At 30.5% G+C, this 23693-nt stretch overlaps 1 protein-coding gene across 4 annotated transcripts in view; it reads left to right on the plus strand.

Moving 5' to 3' along the window:
• LOC100161813 (phosphoinositide 3-kinase adapter protein 1) overlaps window positions 1–21889 on the plus strand; it is a 42319-nt gene extending 20430 nt beyond the window's left edge. For 2 of the 4 annotated variants that reach the window (XM_003244754.4, XM_016804709.2), the window contains 13 exons: window positions 12964–13093; window positions 15214–15446; window positions 15681–15859; window positions 15972–16116; window positions 16226–16377; window positions 16456–16576; window positions 17605–18219; window positions 19406–19513; window positions 19587–19738; window positions 19804–19924; window positions 20082–20177; window positions 20262–20353; window positions 20994–21889. In XM_003244754.4, the coding sequence (XP_003244802.1) occupies window positions 12964–13093; window positions 15214–15446; window positions 15681–15859; window positions 15972–16116; window positions 16226–16377; window positions 16456–16576; window positions 17605–18219; window positions 19406–19513; window positions 19587–19738; window positions 19804–19924; window positions 20082–20177; window positions 20262–20353; window positions 20994–21452 (2603 nt within the window). In that variant the 3' untranslated portion in view covers window positions 21453–21889. Of the gene's footprint in view, window positions 1–10479; window positions 10816–12723; window positions 12812–12963; window positions 13094–15213; window positions 15447–15680; window positions 15860–15971; window positions 16117–16225; window positions 16378–16455; window positions 16577–17604; window positions 18220–19405; window positions 19514–19586; window positions 19739–19803; window positions 19925–20081; window positions 20178–20261; window positions 20354–20993 lie in introns of those variants that run through there. The other 2 variants (XM_001943629.5, XM_008185272.3) reach the window with 2 other exon arrangements.
• Window positions 21890–23693: the final 1804 nt, after the last annotated feature.

The raw sequence follows: 23693 nt of genomic DNA on the forward strand, positions 1-23693 counted from the left end.
TAAATGTTTGTATATACTCACGGAAAAGGACAGACAAACAGTAGTTAAATACATTTTTTTGGACCCCCCCCCCCCCCCTTGAAGAAATCCTGGTTGCGCCACTGTCATCAATCATCGCGTTTGATTCGTCATCGTCATGTATAAAGTACATACATGGTGATTCACCAAGCTTGGTCATCGGTCATCATATAGGTATCGTGCATAGGGTTGTATTCTATATTTCAAATCCTTTAATAATGTTTTTATTCAATTTCTGGTTTTTGGAATATTTAAATAAATCGATCAATTAAATTTAATATTTAAGTATTTTTTAATGCTGAGATTGAAAACAATTTAAGGGGTGTCTTCTGACTTTATTTTTCAAAATAAAAACAACTTTTGTACCATAACTTGTTAAGTAAGTACATGGTTCTTTTGTTTTTATAAATATTGATGTATCCGAGTGGACATTTAAACGAGTAGTTTCTGTGTAGTTAAAATGTATATAAGTACTAACTAGTTACTACTGAGTATTAGTATATTAGTATACGTATATATATTGTCATGTATTAGTATGACATAAGGAATATAGATATTAATAGTTCTTAGTAATGATTTTACAATTTTATATATATAATAAAAATACCTACAAAAGCACTATGGTAGAAAAGACGCATTTTACTGTTATTTAATATTTGTTATAAATAAGTATACTGTTAATAAATTAAAAAGTTATTATAAAAATTTGAATTTAAATTAATGAAATATGAAGTATTAACTTTTATTATATTACAATTAGTAGTTTTATAGACATAAATTAAATTATAGCTGCCTATTAGTTTTATAATTTTATAATGCAATTGTCAATTTGTGAAATAGTTAAAAAAATGTATCTTCCTGCAAGCGTAGCGTGCGGCTTTTTAAAGCATGTCTTGTCAAAAGGGCCCATATGCAATTTCAGCCCCGGGGCCCAATAGGTTCTTAACCTGTCAAACTAATAAGTTAGTATGGGAATGTAATAGATCTGACTATCTGAGTAAAGAGATCTGTAATATTTGGTGGCTAATTGGGTCAACTGATTCGATACAAACCAAGGTTATCGTACGGAGAGTGATCAGCGGAATGTTTGTATAGTGCGAATTTGGGACGGCTTAGCACAGCCCCAAATTCGGATCGCATATGGTCGTATGGGTCTGAAAAGAGATTTATACATAATAAGTTTGCTGCGGATTGGGAGCTTAGATTTTAAAATTGGACAAAGTATATGTTCGGCTGTTGAGGGTTTTGCTATTTATTTAAGGGGGAGGAGGAAAGTTAGTCTTTTGTTGTGTTAAATTCGAGAATTTCAGAATCCTGAAAGTAAACAGGTCTTTTTAACGTAAATATTATATACAGATTTGTCTGGATTTTTTAAATTCGGCACTTATAGTTGCCCAGTTGTCAATTTAATCTAAGTGGATTTTTAGTAGGTTCGATGTTTCGTCAGGGTCATCACTGGCACAAAGTATTGCGGTGACGTATGCGTAAGTGGCCATGGTGGTGTTTGTTGTAACAGGTATATCATCAGTATAAATATTAAATATAATATCAGGAGAGAGGTTGCTACCTTGGGGTACACCAGCTTTAATGGAGAAGTATGATGAGATGATGAATGCGAGTTTCCATATCAGAAATTTAGATTTATATAGGTAGGTACATAAATATTTTGAAAAAAATCATATGTTTAACAACTTACATTACAAATCTGGAAAGTTGTTCTGCTCTCTGCTGTACAGACGTATAATATAGGTTTCAAGCGTACCTCGTCATTAAATTACTGCTCATTCAACAGAGAAAATGATGATTTAAGTAATATCAAATTTAAGACATTTCTATGGTTTCAATGGTTAATATGATAATATCTTTTGAATTACTACAAAATAATTTAAAATGTTTGAGTAAACGGATTATCATTTTACATTTGAGTATTCAATATCAACAAAATTTTAATTTCAAACGCTCAAAAAAAAAAATCTTTTGTCAAATTTTTAATCATCAGATATTAAAATTAAACATTTTTCGAATCTTGAATTACAAAATAATTTGTAACTTTCCAAGATTTAACAAATTTAAACGCCTATAAAAAATTCATGATAATGTATTGTAAATGTTTTTAATTACTGCAAGAACAATATAATATAATATAGGGAACCTCATTGTATTAAATTTTCAAGCAAATGAATCAACATAAATCGAAATAACAAACTAATAAAAAAGTAGTAAATTATAAATGTCTAAGAATATCTGATAAGGATACAAAATGGTTTGAAAATTATATAGTACCTATGTCTAGAAAAAACAAAGTAATATAAATATTTGATGAAAATTAAAAGTATCTAAGGTTACTCATTCTTAAATTATGAAAATGAAAAACAATTATTCTCAAAAATGTGTTGTATAAATAATTCCGTTTTCAGAAATTATTTTGAAAAAAATGGAAAATGTCTACTCTTCCAACTAGATTTAATTTTCTACATGAAACCACCATAAAATTTGATGATTTTGAACCATATTTACTATTCTATTACTATTTACTAAAGGTGATGACAAAAACAGAAAAAAAATGTCATTCGTATAATATATATTATATAATTACCTGTGCCATTCTACTAGATATTTTTTCTCTGCAAGATATGTTTTTGGGTATAGATGTAGTGGACAAATATCTAGTAGCATGCACATTTTGTTAGGAATTTAATTTAATTTTTTTAGATTCTGATCGGAGGACGTGGTTTTTTATGTTTGTCATCAACATTCGAGGTACTAAAAATGCTCCAATTTTCGAGATCAGCTTCATTTGTTCCGATAGTTTTAATATTGTTGACTCGCAAAATCTGTTGAAAAAAAAATGTTTACCAAGAACGTATCGATGTTAAATAAAAAATACACACATCATTGTAAAACCAATTGATCGTTCCAGAATTTAAAATAGTGAGTTTTATTTTTAAAAAAAGAATTTGTAATCGTCCCTTGGTACTTTTTAATACTATCATAATTTAAAATATGCCTTTAAGTAGGTATAGTTAAAAATGTAAAAATCAGATTAATATGTATAAATTCTAGTTGAAGGAAAAAATGGTATCGAACAGCGTGTTAGGCTAGCGTAGCCTTGTTCTTCATTATTCATTATGCAGTACATATATATAGGTATTTACTGTATCGGGCAAATTTACTGATTTTTATTATAATAGGTATAAATATTAAATAATAATATACCTACCGATACAATTTTAAATGTAAATATTATGGCAATAATTTATTGTAATAATTTCCAAATAATAAATAAGGTTCTTAAAAAAGTGTTTAACATCTTCAATATTATTTTATATTTTGAACAGAATTCTATCACGATTATACTTGATTAAAATATTATACTTATCTTATCTTATCTTGTCTTATACATAAAGACAGTATTACTACTTATATTATAATATTATACGCCTTAATAATATGATTGATAAATATTAAATTAAACAAAATCATCATATTTTAAATGACTCAACATATATAATAAAACTACGATAAAAAATAATAATTACAGTTTGTATTAATAACTTAACAAGTTGATTCAAACAATTTGACATATTATCAAATAATAAATAATTGTTTGATGAACGTGGATATCACCAGTTTATGGTCTTTGGCTATTATATATTCACAAGAGTCATAATAATAGTACAAAATATATTAAATTTAAATATCACATAATAATATAATAATAATAGGTACTATAAATATTTACATTTAGGCTACTCATCAAAATTCAAGATTAAATTATTTCTACTCTTGTTAAATATTCAAATACATGTAGTCAAAAAGTAATCAAATATTTTTTTTTCGAATACGGTTTTAAATACTTTTTGGACAAATTATTCGAACACGTATTCTTAATAATTTGTTTGTATTTTTTTATTCATTAAAAAATACTTTTTTTTTATTTCGAAAAATAGCTTATATTTGTGACAAAACAAATTTTTCTATTGAAAATCGGGTACATTATAATTTATAACTTATAAACAAGTTATTTTAGTAGTTTTTGTCGTTTAATGATATATAATTGACACACGTTAATTTCAAACCATTTTAAAACAGACAAATATTAGCTGGGAAAAAAATATATTCTAATAGTATTCAAATACTTTTCGAGTATTTAAATATGTATTCAGAATTATTTTTTTAAATGTATTCAAATACGTATTCGGAAAACAAAATAAAATATTATTCTTTACAAGACTGAATTTTTTTCAGACCAAAAATTATATTTTAATACGAAATGCCATCATAGTCGGTTTAAAGTAAGAATAAAATATTTTGAACACATTAGGCAGAAATTCGGATTTTTAGTTAAAATATATATAAAAATTCATACTAGACCATACTGTCCATACATATAATATATAATTATTTATATTACTTGGACCACCAAATGTTGTTTTTCTGATGTTAAACATTTAGACACAAATTATTAATCAGTATTCACATACCCATATAAATTAATTTAAAATTTAAATAAGCTCCAGTAATAATGTTCGGATTTTTTAATCTTTCATGTTTACAAGATAATATAAATTTAATTAAATAAAAATTCAACATAATGACCTAATGTATAGTACTAAAACACATTTGTATAGCCCAGATTTTGAACTTGTTTGATAAATGATTAGATTTTAATAGGTTTATATTAAAACAACAAAATTATGGTACTGCATAGTGCATGTAGTTATTTATTTACAGATTTTTAAAAATTCCAAGAAAATTGTTATTATTGATATTTGGTCTTAAACATTAAGTACTATTAGATTTTGCATTTGCATTTAATCTCCGGTAGATATTCTTGCTCATAAATAATAATTGCAAATTGGACAATATTCAGAAATATAAAACAAAAATACTTATGTAATTAAAATATATTATATAAAACGAAAATACATTATTGATAAATTAATGGCTTCCACGCACTACTTAAGTTGCTAATTATATTTATTTATTAATCAATTACCATAACAAGTAATAATCTTCTATCATGTGACATAATATAAATAATAGGTAATAAAATCTGAACCATGATCATTTTTCAGAGATTATATTATATTATATTTTAGTTTTAATTACTTCGGTCAATAGTACAGAGTACTTCTTTAATTTGAATTTTATTATACTAATTTTTATCAAATATTTAATAAGTATAGGATACAAATTAAAAAGATAATTATGTTCTGCAAATATTATAAGTACGGTATTATCTTTTTTTTTCTCACAAATTCATCATAATTTAATTTATTTTTTACTTTATTTAAACCCAAAATAAAAATGTTTGTTTTCTTATCACTCAAAAAGTGAAACATATAATAATTAATTTATGTAAATATTTTAATAGCCTTAATATTGTGATAGACACACGTATATGAATACAAACACTACCTACGCATGCAGTCCAAGATAACAATAATTATAATATTAAGAAATTGTTTCTGAAAATTTGAATATACTAAAATATAAGTAGTATGAAATATTTATAATATTATATTTTGCAAGTTAAGCATATATACTTATTATTGACATAATAATGGTCGCCAACAGGACATTTGCAAGAGAATATATTGTTATTATATTTACGTAGGTACCTAATGTGTTCTTTTATTATTTAATAGCTAGGGGAGATTACATTTCCTTTTTAAATTCCTTCATACCAAGTCATCAACTAAATACTGATATTATTATACTGTCTATTCTCAATTAAAAAAAAGTTTGTTTTAAACATATTCTAATATATGCCTATACGGCTATATAAAATGACATTTCAATTTCAATTGAACAAATTTTTGAAAAATAATGTATTTATGGATAATTAAACATTTAATATTGAAATGACCATGTATTTGTTTATGTGGTCACTTTAAATTCAAGTCACTACACATACGAGTACATCATACTGCAGCGGTAGCAAACGTATTGTATGTTCAACATAAATCAGTAAATAAAATAAAAATGATGAATTAAAAATAGTTCCTATTATAACTATTATAGTAGGTACTATACCTTGTTCCAAAAGAGAAGACACGAGATTTACGTAGCAAAACGGGTTTTGTCTGTGGCCGCCTCGTGTCTTCTCTTTTGGAACAGGGTATAGGTAGGTATGTGATTTTCTAAACACTCATAATTTATTATCGTTATTTTTAAAATTATTTTCCATGGCATAGGTGACTTTAAAAAAAATTTTATCATCATTTCTTATGTGAAAACAAAAAGTTTGTGATGGTAGGTATTGATTAGGTAGTGTGATTTCTTATCGTGTAATGTCTATTTTTGGATACGGCGTGTAACGAAAATAATATAGGCACATACCAGCTACTATAATCAGCATCAGTTTTCTTTATTCACGTGGTCCAATGAGTATACTTTAGTTAAACCATTCTCCGCACTTCCATAATAATATGATTACGATTAGCGTTTAAACGAATGAAATTATGGTATCATGACCTAAAATAAAAAAATTGAAATTATTAAGGATAACGATTTAACCGTATTTTGAGATTTTTTTTTTCTTTAGTTTTAATTTTTAATGCGTTATTCTAGGCTAGTAACTATTTAAAGTACATATTTCGATTGAATAGTTTTAACATATATTATATTAGGTAGGTACCTAATCAAAATAAAAATGTTCATACAAATCAAAATCGAAAAAAAGCGCATGCCAAAACTCGTATAAAATTACTCCCTCCATTATGTTATGTACTTATGTACCTTAATATTAACTCCGTGTATCCATGATCATTGAATTTCAGAGAACTACAACTGTTTATCACACTATAATATTATTGTACTCCTCAGTACTCGTGCACGGGGATCCTGCAGAAGACAGATGAAGTATTTTTCTTATTGTTACAACCTCTTAACTATCGATATTATTATATATTTTTTTTACTATCTCATCAATGTCCGCTTAAATAGGTATGTAGAGTTCACGTATAAATACTGTATATAATAATAATAATGATGTCATTGAGGATCACTGTTAATCTTATAAAGATTTATCGCCGTACCTACGTCCTATTGTTGTAGGTATGTAACTCGTTACATATTATTATTATATTCTCATTTCTGGGCACTTAATATTAGGCATTATTTGTTGCGGTAAAATATTCTGAAAACTGAATAGGTCGTCCACGAAATAAACTGTACATCACGTTCAGCTGGTATAAAACGGTCAATTATCAGTGACCCAAGTTGAATATCGATTTCTATCTGTACATTTTTAATTATTATTATTATTAGAATATAATATAGTATTGCTATACACATATTATATTGTACGTACGTATAATACGCGTGTGCAGCAGTCCTTCAAAGGCGTAAAAACTATATAATATAATGTGACGATAATTATGGGCGCACTACGCGGTACGTGTTAAATAAATGCATAAATTTCAAACCAACCACAACTGGAAACCATCATCATCAATGTTTTGGTTGACGTGAATATCAATTTCCCCACCGCGACGACCCTGCAAACCGTATAGAAGCGTCAAGTTTTACGTTTTACGTCATCCGAAACAACACGGTGTGTGTATATAATATAATATATAGAGGCAGACCTACTACCTACTTATATTAATATAATAACATATTACGTCCTATGCCTTAAATGTAGAAACTTTCCGCATTGTAATTCTATCGTCGTCGCACGGACCACGATGCGCATTGACAATGCGCTACTGGGTTTTAAAAAAATCCGTACATAATATTATTATATGGTACATACCTATATAATATACTATATTTATACGTACATGATGATTGGTTATAGACGAATTTTCGCTGGACAGGAATCATATAATGATTGTTTTTATTTTATTATTTCCATAAAATATAAACAAGTATATAATATATTATATTACATAAACATAATAATACATATTATACTAGTACCTAGTATATACTCTTCATTAGACCAATAATTATTATACAAATAATTCATATGTACAATATATCATAATACTTTGATCAAATATAATATACTATATGTATAGTCGGTTATAGGTGTAGATTAGCTTGAATATACACGCAGTTCATATACGTGAATCATTATACATGCATATTATTATATTATAATAATTAGTTAATTCGATTCAATGTCATTACTACATTACTAAAGTTGATTAAACTGGCTACCGCCGTTACTTATCGACTTCGCTTCCTGTTGTAAATTTGATACTATTTCTTCGAAGTAACAGTACTGTATCGATAGCTTACAGAAGCATGTTCAATACATTGGTGTACGTTTTTAAAATGTTTTTTTAATAAAATACGTTTCTTATAGGCTAAATAATACATAATATAGTATAGTCAATAATCATTAATGTATAGAGAATATCTGTACCTATTTTCTTAATTAATTATAGGCATTTATTTATTAATTTCAAATATATGCATTATATGCACACAAGGCGCAGACTATAATATGATAGTTTCTTGCAGAAATGATGATCATTTATGTATTTTAGTTACCTACGTTATTTTATAATATGTAGGTACTACTTAAATAGAAGTGGTTTTTGAATTTTTTTTTTTATTTCAATTTAATCTACCTACACAAAGAATCATTAAATTAAGTTGCACTAAAATTTATTTTGTAACAACTAACAAACACTCACGTGTGTAAATTCTCTCAAGATCTTTGAATGATGAAATATCATTCAAAGTGAGTTAATACTTTTCATATGCAAAATATAACCTAAAACCGTTAACATCAAATAATAAATTATAGTAAATATTCATTATTTAATAATAGTGTCACAATGTCACCATATAGCCCGTAGGTATACGCTTTCAATTTTATACAATGAAAATTATAGCAAAGTAGCCACGTTACTTGAAAATCCATTTTAAATTAGTGGGTATTCAACGTCAATAAAATCTAAACGTTTCGGAATACAAACAAATTCAAATATTCCTCTATAATAATTAACAAATATGAATGTCAGACAAGGTTAATTTTAATTTTTTTTTATAAATGTTATTTTATTTTTAAAATTTTGACTGGCCATATTTAATTTTAAAAACCATCATGATGAAACTATAAAATATGTTGAATGCATAAAATAATATGACCATACTGCAGACGTCCTGGATTTATGTCTGTATATAATAATAAATATATTTGAGAACTTTTAACATTCCTTTAAGTTATTTTTAAAATGTTTACTAAACACTTCTATTATACTATTATAGCTTCAAATAAAATAAAAATATTTTACTAATTAAAATTTTTATGACACAAAAGTAATAAACTAATATACAAACGTAATCAAATTGTGATAATATTTAACTCGCTTTCCTCTTACCTATTACCTTATTATCTTCATATATATTGATGTGAAATTCGATAAAAACGTAAGACGACACGGTATAGGTACAGCTGTTGAAGGGACGTCAGCAGAATATTGGTTTGTTACCTGGGTTGGTGCACATATTAATCTTAACCTTATCCTCTTATTAATCATCAACCCTCTACCCCAACCTATGGGATGTTTTAGGAGTATTAAGCAAACGTAGGTATAGGTACTATATATGATTCCGATTTCTACAAAATATATTTTCATTAGCGGTTCTATTTCATATATTTAATATATTTGATATCATTATTATTACCATTGATGACTACAATGAAGAGTGTCTATAAGCCCTCACATGTCATATTTAAATATAAAATAAAAACATCCCTTTAAAAAAATCCTGTCTGCACTAATGCCTAGGATGGAATGGTTTAGAAAATAATTGTTTGTACGTATCTCAACGCACTATATCACTCTCTAGCACTATCTATACGAAACTTATGAGTTACGACAATAATATAGTGTACCCATTCGATGCGCTTTGATTTAATTTTTATAATATAGTACCTTATTTGCTACTCTACCCTGCAATAATGCAACGATTCATAATATTATGTTTTATAATGCACCATTATTAATGGCATTATGTTATGGTATCGTCGGAATGTCGGGCCTATCGATATATATATATATATATAATATATATAATATATTATCCCAAACTGCTAACTACCATATATGCGTCACAATATAATTTCGAACGATGATTTAATGATAAGAACTATATACATAATAGTATAGGTATGGATATTATATTATTATTATTTATACGGACGTCGGACGCGCGATCACCACGCTTCCAGCAAATAATATATAATTCAAAATTATATATATACGATTAATAATATTATGTATATAATTAATCGTTGTATATATGTATATGTTATAATTGATAATTATCTATATATTAATAATTATACATTATATATTATTATGTGATACGATACGAAACGTTGTGAGTAGTGGTGGCGTGGTGGCGGTAGTTATACATGATATTCATATTAAACCGCCGTTTCGGTTGCTGTCGCTGTGCAGGTTCAAACCGAACCGCACAGTACAACTACTGTTGTATAGAGGCACCTACGACAAGCAACGCCGCCGCACGGATTATATTATTATTATTATCACCGCGGTCCGCCAATGTGTTTGTCGACGTCGGTGTTGATATTCGTCAGTGTCTGCGTCCGTCCGCACGTCCGGCGCTGGTCCGTCTGGTCAGAATTCGTTTTCGTCAAGTTGTTTTCCATGTGCGAGTCGTTGTCGGCGTCGTAAATTTGTACGTACAAGTCGTCTGTGAACGATAAATCGCGTACGACAATAAAAACTCGCCACCAGACATAACGGCCGACCGCAACGTCCGAGTCTACTGCAGTACCTATAACATAATAATATTATATTATAAGTGAGTTTTTAAAATTACAAAATGTATAACCAGCGACGTCTTTACTCTTCCGATAGTCGCGAGAGTTTTCAGGTTTTTTTCGTCACGGCTAAAAATATTTTTTAGGTATCGCTCTAGTAGATGAGGAATAATAGTACCTATTTTGTATTTTGTGCCTCATGTCTTACGTATGTTTTTTTTAATAATTTTTCCATTTATCACGCGTCGATTTATATGACGCATCATATTATAGGTATAGGCAATTTTTGGCTTCTTACAATCGATTGAATCCCCCCCTCCATTATTGTAGAAAAGAACAAATATTAAGACATATACGAGAACTTTTGAAGATCTACCTAAATAAAAGACTATTATTACTTACACGCCTTGGATAAAATACTTTTATTTCGTCATGTACCATTGCACCAATGCTATAAATTATAATTTCAGTGTTCACTTATAACACATTATGATGAGATCTAAATAAAATATACTGGATCCTTTTACCTCAATAATGAATAGGATTGGTGCATAATATAAATAAATAATATTGATGGAGACAATCACTACTTTTTCGTATGAAAAAAAACTTGTAATTAAGAATAATTTATAATAATAATAACATTTATAAATGGCAAACTTATCTTTTAAACTCGCATAGACATGAGTAAATATACAGAAAATAATATTTTAAAATTTAATCTTTTGAATATTTATACAATAAATGAAACTTATTAATAGTACCTAGTTTATTTAACACTTAAGTAATTTACTGGAAAACACTTAATTAAAAAGCTCTTTAGTTAAATAACTATTATAATTTATGAGTAAGTTAAAATTGATTATGAACTTTGTAATTTTAACATAATTCAATTTTTTATTTATGTATGAAATATGTTAGTAGTTACATTTGAAACTGACTCAAACAGTTTATTGGTATGGAGAAATTAAAAATTAAAAAATTGAACATTTATCTATTTTGACTGGGCTGACATATCGTTTTACTGTAGGACGTATGTATGAGTCTAAATGAAATCTGTAGGATAACGATTAATAAACGTGTACCTATAGATTGCCAAATCAAAAGTCGCCTGTCCGTCGTAAAAACAAACGTGTTATCATTAGTATTGAATTATTAATGAAAATTCAACTGTTTATACGTTATATTATATTCTACCTATTTAAATAAATTGTTATAACTAAAGTCGTAAAATAAACTGCTGCGCGACTGGTGGACGCGCGCGCAGCTGTAGAATTTTAAAATCACATTTCATTTTATCGTTTTTCGCGCGTATGTCGATGGTTAATAATAATAATATTAATTAATAATTACACCGCGTGACACTATACGCGACGTTGACACTTAAACCGTCGACGTTCGTTTTGGCGCCACGTCCTAAATATATAAATCTGTATTATAATATTTTCCCAGTGTCGCGCGTGCCCCTGTCCCAACCCCGTCAGCAATACATATTAAATATAGGTACCTATATATAAAAAAGTACTCACGTGCCGGATATGTAAATCGCGGAGTAGTAGTGTACAGTATGTTAATATATCATAACGATAATATATTTATATTTTATACATATATATGATATAATAGCAACAGGTATAGTGTAAACGCACTTATATATTATTGTGATGAATTGGCCGGAGGGACTGTACCGCACGTATTGCATAATACATATATTATATACACAGTAGGTAGGATAGACGCAGCAGTCTATTTTGACGCTATTACCGGAAGGAAACCACTGTCCGGTAAAAATTAAAATAATAATAATATAATGTGTGTGTGTATAAAGCACGGCACGTTGAGGACGCCTATTATATAGTAGTACCACACAATGCAGATAACGGCTAGTTCAGGGGGGATAACGCCAAACGGTAAATAATAAATATATGTACAGGTACCCGGTACGCGCCTGCAGAGTGTACACTGCACTCACTATAATAATACGACTTATATCGTCGTCCGGCATCTTGTTGTATAATATCAAACTTTGTCTTATAGGTATATTATTGTTTTTTTATATTTGTATATTGTATATTGAGATAGAGAGAGATAGGGAGAGAGAGATAGTAAGTGATGTATTGGAATAATTATGTAAATATTTGAATTTCAAAAAACCGTCTTTTGATTTTTTTTGTATTGTTTGATCGCAGGCATGAAATCCGACTGTTTGGACATCGTTATCGTCTCGAGCGGCGACAGCGAAGCCGCTATGATGTGGATTAATTTCCTCATCCAGTGTTTTCAACATTTCAATCAAAAGGAAAACAAATCACAATACAGGTAAATAACACGTAGTGTTTATAATAAAGTGTATCTATCTACTATACCTACGTATTATATAATATAAACATTAATACTCTCCGAGAAAAAGTCGTATGGAATTAGTGAATACTGAATAGTATGGACCTATTGCATATACGAATATTGTTTAAAATTATTGTTCCATGCTTTATTAATGTGTGAGCTGATGACCCGATATATTGTTTAAGTATTATTAAATCGTTAACGATTAACAATAATTATGTTTGGAAAAACACGATACACTTTTTATATGCCTACATATACAATAATATATACTTCACGTTATATGCTATCTAAAAAAGAAATTAACGACATATTATGATGGCATGTTGTATGATAATATATTAATATTATAGACATATTTAGTATAATATCTTCATTAAAATGTTTTTACGGTTTTTAGGGTTAGGTATATCACATGTATAATACTTTAGTGTCACTTCAACGTCTTAGAAGTTAGAACCATAGAGTGGTATATGATCACGAATTATATATATTATTTTTTACCTTGTACGCGTATAATACATTTTTTTCCATCGTAATCTTAAATCGAATAATTATTTATTGCAACTTGTAAGTAAAGTTATTTTTGTATAGTTTTTATTTTTATTTTGTTGGTACAGCAAATTACAATATGAACAAAATAAATATTAGTTATATATAAATAAATACAATAGTTTTCTTACATTAAGTTGTACACTTGTACATATTAATATAATATAAGTCTTAGAAATGTAATGATTTTGTTGGTGTTGTCTTCGATTGGGCCAAGGGTTTCAAAGAGGTTATCAGACATTCCTAGCTTCCATATGGTTTTGAGTTTTGACAGTAGACAATGATTTTTTCTTTAATTGTGTAAATCAGTTAAACGTCGGATAAACGATTGATAGATTAATTTTATTATTAAATACTTTACTTAATTTCGCTATCTGGCTGTGACTATGGGAGCGCCAAGTTATAATTTTCAGACAATTACAATGATTTTTTTTGTAATTTTGTTTTTAACAGTATAAAATTGCTTAGAAATACAGCTTGGGGCCGTTCCTGACTGTGACTGTCTGAATAGTAATATATTTTATACAAAATATATATTATACACTAATAAAGTCATTAAATATAGTAGGTATTACTATTATCTCGATTTTTGATCACTCGAGTTTCGACTCGAGTTTTTATGATAATTTTAGAGTTTTGTTCAGATTTAAACTCACTGTATACACTACATAAAGCTTTAACTTTCCGTTATTTATGTCCTGGTAGTTGGTAAATCTATGAACACATCGAGTATTTTGCGCCGAAACGTTTCTAAAAATGAATGTTCTTTAACTTTGCATGGGTGGCTGAAAAAATATACTGCAGATGTTTATTGTAGAGTACCTATTTCTAGAACCATTATAATGACTAATACATGCTCATATTTTAAGTAGGTATTTTAAAAGTTTTAATTCTTGGAATTAAGCTTATGCTTTTATAAACTCTATAATAATATGTATTACTGTTGCATATTTTTGGAATATGTCCAATGGTCAAAGTATAATAACGGCCGTTCAACAGGTAGTTTTCTCTCAGATTAAATTTAATTATTACTCATCATATTATAACGAAAGTGTAGTTTATGCATCGTATTTAGATGTGTTCAATTATTTGTTCGTGAACAAACCTACATATACGGCTATACCTATGGTCATATATTAAAATATGTTTATTGTATATTTTCTTAGTACCTAGGTAAAAAAACTGAATTATTTTAACTGTTTAAAACAATTTATATATTTTTAAGCACGTTTGTCTAACGAATTTTAAATTCAAATTAATTTTACTAAGATATTTTGATATTTTAAAACCAATTTAACACACCATGGGTAATTACCATAATTTACAATATTGAAGTAATATCATCTTTTATAATCTTGTTAACTTATAAGTTACAACATGTAAGTTACTTAATCAACCCCTGTTATTGGATTATAAAAATATTTAATACCTATTGTTATTTAGTAAAGTTTATTTTTTGCTTCCACATCATCACAATAATTACTTAAATTCTCGTACACTATTATAATATCATATTAATTATAATCATAATTTACTTATTCCAGAATCCAAAGAGTAAGATTAGAAGATGTTTTGTCCGATGTAATGTCAGCACCACGCCAGGAACGGTGTAGTCAAGCTCGGCTTCAGATTGTACTGGTTTGTCCGATATTTTTAGATCGGGTGCTCGCACATTCTGGTCGTTCCGATTGTCTAAGCGCATTGCTGCAAACCAACCGCATGTTGGCTTTATTGGTTGGTGTTGCAGAATCCGACGTAACTGATCAACATAAGACTGGTGAGTGTTGCTCCATGTACTTCCGCGTTATTCATTAACAATTATTTTAACATTAACCTATACTATATAGTATATAGTATAGCCGTATAGGTAGGTAGCGGTTTGTCACCAAATATTTACTGTATTTATTGTATTATACTATTATGTATCTGTGTGTGTCACACTATCACCTACCTATATATTATATTATTAACATGAGAATATAATGAAAATAATTTTTGTTCATAATTATAGTACTGGTAGACTACGATAAATGGAGAAAAATGGCCGTCAAGGATCAAGATCGAGAATCTGTTGGTGACTTTTACGGAGTGTCTATGGATATTCTCAGCAAATCGATGCATGTCCAACAGGCGATTAGTGTACCCGAAGAGGATACGAAATTCTCCATTACTCCTAAAAAGATAAAAATCGTGAGTGTAAACCCACCTGATAGGTACCATACATATAGTATGACTATAGTAATTTGTCTATTGACTATTGTATAAAAAACATATTTCGTGACTAATCAATGAACTGTTACAGGGTCAAAACAAACTCATCGTTTTATTATCAGAACCGTTGGTATCGGAGGACAATGTCGTAATCACCGTGGATAAAAACGGACACAAAATCGAAGTGACAAACGTGACGAGAAGAAATCCGTATACGCTACAATTTAAAATGCCACGTTAGTACAATATATTATTATTGTAAATATATTAGGTATATTAATTATGCCGATACAATTGCACAATTGTTGAAAATCAATAATCTCATAACATTATTATTCATTACAGTGAGTTGTTTACAAGTATCTGTCTTGGTAAACGTTATCGTCGAGAAAAATGGTCAGGTGCTAGGCCAACGTTCGGTGAAGTGCGAGAGCCGCATGAGAGAATTAGATCAATTGATCCGTTCGTTGGACAATCCGTTGAATTTTTTGTGTCAAGTAAGGATTATTATTTTTTATACAAAAATATAATATGATAGGTTCTGAACGAAATAAATAATGTATATTTTTCTCTAGACGTTTGGCTTGAATCCCGTCGATAGAGAGCAATTAGATTTGTTTTTGGTCACGGCTTATGTGAAGAACGTTCCACCCAATTTTCATCTCCTTCAACCAGCTGGATCTCGATTCCAATACTGTAAGTTGAGAATCACATGACATAATATATAGTAGGCATAAGGCAGAGAAATTTTTTTTTAGCTACATTTTTAGGATAGAACAAAATATGTTTGATTGTTGTCAAACCAAAATACTTAAGTTTTTGACAAACCGAGATTTTAGGAAATATATTATGTTAGTAATGTATAAATTATAAATAATTAATATAAATAATTTAAAAATTATAAGAATCCGTCCATAATAAATTACATAACAAACATTATATAAACGTACAATTTATAGAATGGGGGACGGAGTGGCCGAGCGGTCTAAGTCGTCGGTTGTGACGCAGCCGACGCCGGCTGGATTCCTTGGTCACGGGCGGCATTTTTCTTCGGGCAAGTTACGGTGTCCGGAGAACAAGTGCCGCCATCTCCACCCGGCATGGCAGATACCTACGGGTGCCCAATTAAAAATTCTGCCAAACCCAACACACACGTGTCCCCGCCCCCCCTACCGATATTAAAACGTACAAAACCAATACAGCTAATGGCCATAATTGCCGGGCTTAAGATAAAAAAAAAAAAAAAAATGTATAGAATATTATTTGAAAACAATTATGTGTAAATAGGTAGTGCGGTTCCATATTCTTTGTATATTTCACGTCACCTATATTATTATTAGTAGTATTTTTATTGTACTTACATACATTTGTCGAATGTTCAAAAATGTTTGGTACGTCGTTTAAATATATAATATTTTGTTTGAATTAAAACCACTGCCTGATAAATGCATTAATCCCATCCTCCCCACAACTCAAAATAAAATATTAAAAATATCTCTGATTTGATATATTGAATCATTGTGGATCGGATAAAAACTCGGTAGGCTCTTAAAATTTGGGTATTAATATTAGGGCCGGCTTCAGACTTTAATCTTATATAGGTAGTTCGCTCCAGGATCCGCACGTACAAATCGGGGACTGCACGTTGTCGTAAACCATAATAATATCATAGCCTAGATGTACCTACCTTTAAATTTTTTTAAATTTCGATTGTGTGGTCGCAGGTCACGAGGAATACCCAACCATGTTGCACTTTGCCGCTAAACACGGGCTGGAGAAACTGTCGTGGCACTTGTTGGAAAGCCCGGGCGGCGAACAGGCGTGCCAACTGCGGAACTCGTCGCAGTTGACGCCCGCGGACGTGGCCGAGGCGTCCAACCACCAGAAGCTCGCCCAGGCACTGCGGGCGTACGTGCAGATGACCGAGCTGACCAGCATGTACAGCATACTCAAAGGCATATCGGACGGACACCACCAGCAGCCGGCCGGCGACGACCCGGACGCCAACTACATGCTACCGCGGCCGCTCAACGACAGCTACCTGGTGCCACCCGCACCCAGGCCGGTACAGACCGAACAACCGGCGGCCGGCGTCCACCCGCAACAGAACCACTGTTACACGAACGTGGGCTCGCCGCTCACGTCCAACGCGACCATGTTCAATTACCAGATACCACCGCCGCCGCAGTCCATTTTCTCCAACAACTACCAGGTGCCCACAAACGGCCGGCCCTACAGTCCGGCGAGCGGTGCGTGGTCTCCCACACATCCGGCGGTGCCTTCCTCGCCCGTTGACCCGACTCCGTCACCGTTGGGTTACTTGGAAATGAGTTCCTCAAGTGAGTATCCACTTCCCCACTGGATATGAATTTATATTCACTATAATAGGGCCCCGAAGCTGCGGTGCATAGTCCCATGGAAACCTATCGTAATACCGGAGTAAATTCTATAGCGATTTACACGTTAGAAACGTTTGATAACAGAGAAATTCAGACTGTCTGTTTGTCAAACAAAGAAGTAAACGTTTGCAACATTGTGTACGCTATGACCTAGCGGTTTGTCTGTTCAGTTCCAATAACCAATACCTACTTATACCGTGGTATAATAACATAAAACATTTTATATTTAAATAAAGGCGGGTTCACAATTGCCCGTGTCGTGTCGTGTCGTGCAAAATCGTTTTTTTCTGATTGGTTCACCAAAATGTGATAATAAAATATGTACCTTGTCGACCAACACGATACCGCGATTACCACGAAGTTGAAATAATTCAACTTTTGATCGTGCTGGTCACAATGTTTACGCCTTGGTAGATTTGTCTACTGTTATCTTATCTATCTAATACCTATGGTATATATTATATTTTGATTAGATACCAAGTTGATATCGTCCTGATTCGGAATATCCCCGAAGAACGAATTAAATTCACAATTCACACGACACGACACGACACGGGTAGTTGTGAACCCGCCTTTATAGTTATGACTTAAACAACGTTTAACTCACATACCGTACCAAGCGCTTACGAATTTTAACCTTTTCAATGTTTCAAACGTTGGCGGTTGTTTACTGCCAAACGTTTTCCGGTATAGAATTTGCTCCTGACGATTGTTATCGGCTTATAGCCACGATATATTTTATTTTTATTTCATCGGAGGTGTGGTGAGAAATGTACATTTTTGATTTTCGGCACACACCTCGTACAATGTTTAAAACTGGCCCCCAAAAAATATAAATATCCACTTCTTATATTCAGAAAATCATCGTAAAAAATATGTATTCCAAAAAAATAAATGCAAACGTCATAAACACCCGGGCCCTATTGCCCTAAAACAGTGACTATATAAACCATGTAGTTTAGAATTAAAACTTTAGATAGTCAAATTGAGTTTAAAATCTGTAGTCAAAAATCTATGCCACTAGTGCCCACTAGTGGCACTACATTTAAACTCAAATTGACTTTTTCAATCAACTCCCTTGTGAATATATAATTTTAATTAGCTTCTATTTCGTGTCTCATTGAAGGTCTGGGATCTGCTAATTATTTGCGAGCAAATCTATCATTCAACGATAGTATCACTAACAAATCAGCTGGAAACAGACCTAACGATTTCTTGATTCCTAGCTCTCGTGGTATGCATAATATTTTTTTTAAATTTACCATATAAATTTTAAAATTTACTATAAATTATTTTTTTGAGTATAGGCAGTAATCAAATGTTGTCTACACCTCAAGATGAGCTGTTGGAAATCATACACGATTTCAAAAATAACGTTCTAACCATTAACGAAGTGGAAAATCTAGTCGAAACGTGGAAAAACCGAAATGACGTGCAGCAGTCTTTCAAAGAGAAACAGGTAAGCAAGTAATGCGGGACACTAATTTGTGATGATCGTGTAAATATATTTTTGATAATATTTAGGAACAACTAAATCAAATGAGAGTCGAATATGATCGAATCCAACAACGCATGAAAGATCAATTAAAACGACCTACTCCATTCGATCGCATCAAAAAATTCTTTGGCAAAAACAAGTCGAAACGTAAGAATTTTTAACGAATTAATATTTAGTACTGAATCTTTTAAAATATTATACTCATTGAAATGTGTATTATTATTTAATCCATTATACTTACTAACTATTGAGAGTTGTAATGTTCAAAGTCGTTCAATTAAACGTTAAAAATGTTTAATTACAGATTCTGAAATTTCACACGAAAACTTGACAAAAAGAAGTGGTTCAGAACATCATTCTAAAAGACCATCCAGTAGTCTTAGTCTACAAAGCTCGAGCAGTAAGTTATTTAATAACGTTAATTTCAATAATGTAATTAAAGAAAAATATCTAAAACTAATTGTTATGCGTCCTATTATGACAGGTTCTACTTCATGTGGTCGGTCGAGTACTGTGAGTACAAGCAGCGTGAACGACAACCATACAATCCAACAGGAAAACTTGGACGACGGAAAGGTAATGTACAAAAAATATCAAATACATTATACAATTATCAACAGGCGAATCGCGTTTAGCTGTGATTGTATTCTTCTGAATTTTCTGTTGTGATGTTTATTTACATTAATTTCACATGTTTACATATTTATTTATTTATTTACTCTTAAAAAATATTGTTACAAATTACTAGTTTCAACATTGCTAAACAATTTTAGACTTTTATTAAAGCAGAATACTTAAGGTGACATGATACGTTTATGGATTAGGTGTATATATTGTATATTTATACTTAAAGGTCCAATATTGACATCTACTTCACTGAAAATTTATTTGCATTAAATGTTTTAATCTGTCGTCACTTTGTCGTACACAGTATAAAATGAATAGTAGGTATATAATGATAATAGTTTGCTTTTAAATTAGTTTGAATATGGGAAAACGTATGTTTCTCTATCTCTGTTCACTATACCCACTATAGGTACCTACTATATTGTCAGTATTAAAAATAATCAGTAATATTACATATACACAAAAATTGATAAACGTATTATACATAGCACTTACCAGCCAACTTTCGGTGTAATATTTTGCATTTTCGTAATTGAAACGTGCTTATTATTATCGAGTATCGCTAAATGCGTTCTTTTTCCTATTATAGCCTTTGAAGTCGTCTTTCTCATACTTCGATCAGCCGCACTCGTTCTCGACGTTTCTGCAGCAGGGCAGCAAAACGACTGCAGCCGACTTCGCGGGTCACGATTACGGCAATGTCGTGTACTCGCCCGTGGGCTCTGCGACCGCCGAAACCATCATGGAAGAAGAAATCGAAATGCCGTCCTGCAACGCTTCCCAGGCCCTCGGCGCGTCGGCCATCCGCTGCATGACCGGGATCGCGTGTACTATCGCCACTTCGCCCACGGCGGCCGACAAGTCCGAACACGACGAGGCAGCTGCTGGATTCGAGCAGACGTCTTTCGGCGGCGGCGGCTCCGTCGGCGGTGCTGATTTCGAAGACGTCGAAGACAAGGTGCAGAGGTTGTTCGACAACATGCCGGACTACACGAACGTTACGGTTTCCGACCGGAACTCCCGGAAATACACCCCTTTGCAGACGTGAAAGGCATAAAACCACGTGTTCGCCACCGGATTTATTTCCAATCTTTCCACATATAAAATCTAATATATTATTTATACTATATAGTATATATATATATCGTTGACGCGTATAACTATATAATACAATATGTATATAATATATTATCATTACATTTTAGTCTTATATATTATTTTCTAGCCACTCGAAGTCTGTCTAAAATAATACAACTGAATATTATATAGGTAATAGGCTAATATAATATATATTTAGGTACGTTTAAATAAGTTTTTACGATACGTTTTATACGTAACGGACTGGATAGTGATAATATATATTATTATATTAAATATTTTTATACTGGTGACTACTATAAGGTTGATAAATTATAAATTATAAAATGAAAAGTGTTAAGCGTCATAAACCGAGCGTGAACCTTGCGATATTATGTACGCGTTGAAGTTCAAAAAAAAAGAAAAATGTGTACTTTTGAAGTTTGAACGTTGTAATTCGTTTTATTTATGAACCTATAATATTATTGTTGTTTATGTTATGATTTTTGTTTATATTTTTACTTCTTGAAATAAACTTTTTTAAATAAATATAAATAAATATAATATCTTGTTTTTAACTGTGAGTGGAGTGTTGATAATGTATTGATTTTACAATGATTTTTTGTGTATGGTACACGATTCGTAGCAGAAAAATACTTTGGTTTTCAACTTAAATATACTCTCTGGTAGAAAAGTTAATCTAGACAGCACTTTTGGGAGGTTAAATTAAAAACTTCAAATAATTTTCATAATATAATATGGAAAACGGTAATTTTTACCCCAACACTAGTTTTTGACAAAGTCGATTTTCTTATTTCAAAAACGAAGAAACCTAGATACTTACAATTTTCACCAAATTTTTATAATAGCATTGACTGTTTATGAACTATGTATAGACATTTGAAATTTTCAAACTTATTAAATTTATTTTTTAGTTCCAGTAATAACAGCTAGTGAGAAACATTATATTAAATTTGCAAATATTAAGTATGAATATTAAAAAGTATATGAATTTTCAATTACAAAATTATTTTCAAATTAACGTGATTTTGGCAAAATTCTAACTTTAAACGTTTATAAAAAATATTGTGACTATATATTTTTGATATTTTTTAATTGGTAAATGACCAATTTATGAGGAACTGATTGTATTACATTTTCAAGATCTAAAACCAAGCAAAAAAAAACTGTTACCAACTCTTATAGGAAATATTAAATTAATCAAAACAAATGGGGGTTAAATTTAAGTATTGTAGTTTTATGTATGTATTAGTGTTGGAGGGGTGATGTCAATAAAATTTCGGGGTGACCCCGTCCGAAGAAAAATTTTTTTAGTTTTCGCGTGCGTAGGTACACAGAAATACATATGCAGACTCCATAAACGTGAAACAACTGTCTCCAGTATAATGTTAATATTATTAATGTTAATATACGGCCAGTTATTATATTATGCTTCGAATGAAGTACATAATAAATTGCAGGGGACACCAAATTGCCGCCCACTGACAAATTTTATCTGGCCCGCAGACATGAACGAAAAAGTGATATATATATGTATTATATGTAAATTTCTAGTGTTGTAAATTGTAATTGATCATTTTTGTTCATTGGTTTTTATCGACGTCAGGAATAATATTGATGGCACGCGAATAATTTCTAGATTCTTGATGGAAGTTTTATTAATGCAAAATTATTAATCGGTAGGTACATTGTAAATTGTAATGTACGGAGACCGTCAAATTCACAGCTCACGAGAATTTGTCTCAAGTCTGCTCGTAAAAAAAAAAACATGATAATAAAAACGATATGATAATAATATAACGATGGCTGTAATGTAGCAGCGATTTATGTTATAACACTGTAACAGTCTCTCGTCAATCGAATAAATCAGATTCCCTCGTAATACCGTATTTTATTATTCCACCCCTAAGGTATGATAATATTTTGTTGCACGGCGTAATGTATAGGCAATATAGGTACGTTTCCGCAGTCAAAAACAATAATATTATTATTATTACAAATTAGTCAGATATTACCACGGTAGATTATAGTCTACCGTGCATATTACTTATAACTTATTGCATTGACTATAATATTATATGTCATATATTCACACTACAGCCTGAACTAGACAGCCGTAACTCGACATTTATTGGTTTGTATTAGAATCGTATTTAACGATGTCTTGAAATCGATTGATCATGCGTAATAC

Source organism: Acyrthosiphon pisum, chromosome A1, assembly GCF_005508785.2.
Source record: "Acyrthosiphon pisum isolate AL4f chromosome A1, pea_aphid_22Mar2018_4r6ur, whole genome shotgun sequence".
NCBI classification, from domain to species: domain Eukaryota; kingdom Metazoa; phylum Arthropoda; class Insecta; order Hemiptera; family Aphididae; genus Acyrthosiphon; species Acyrthosiphon pisum.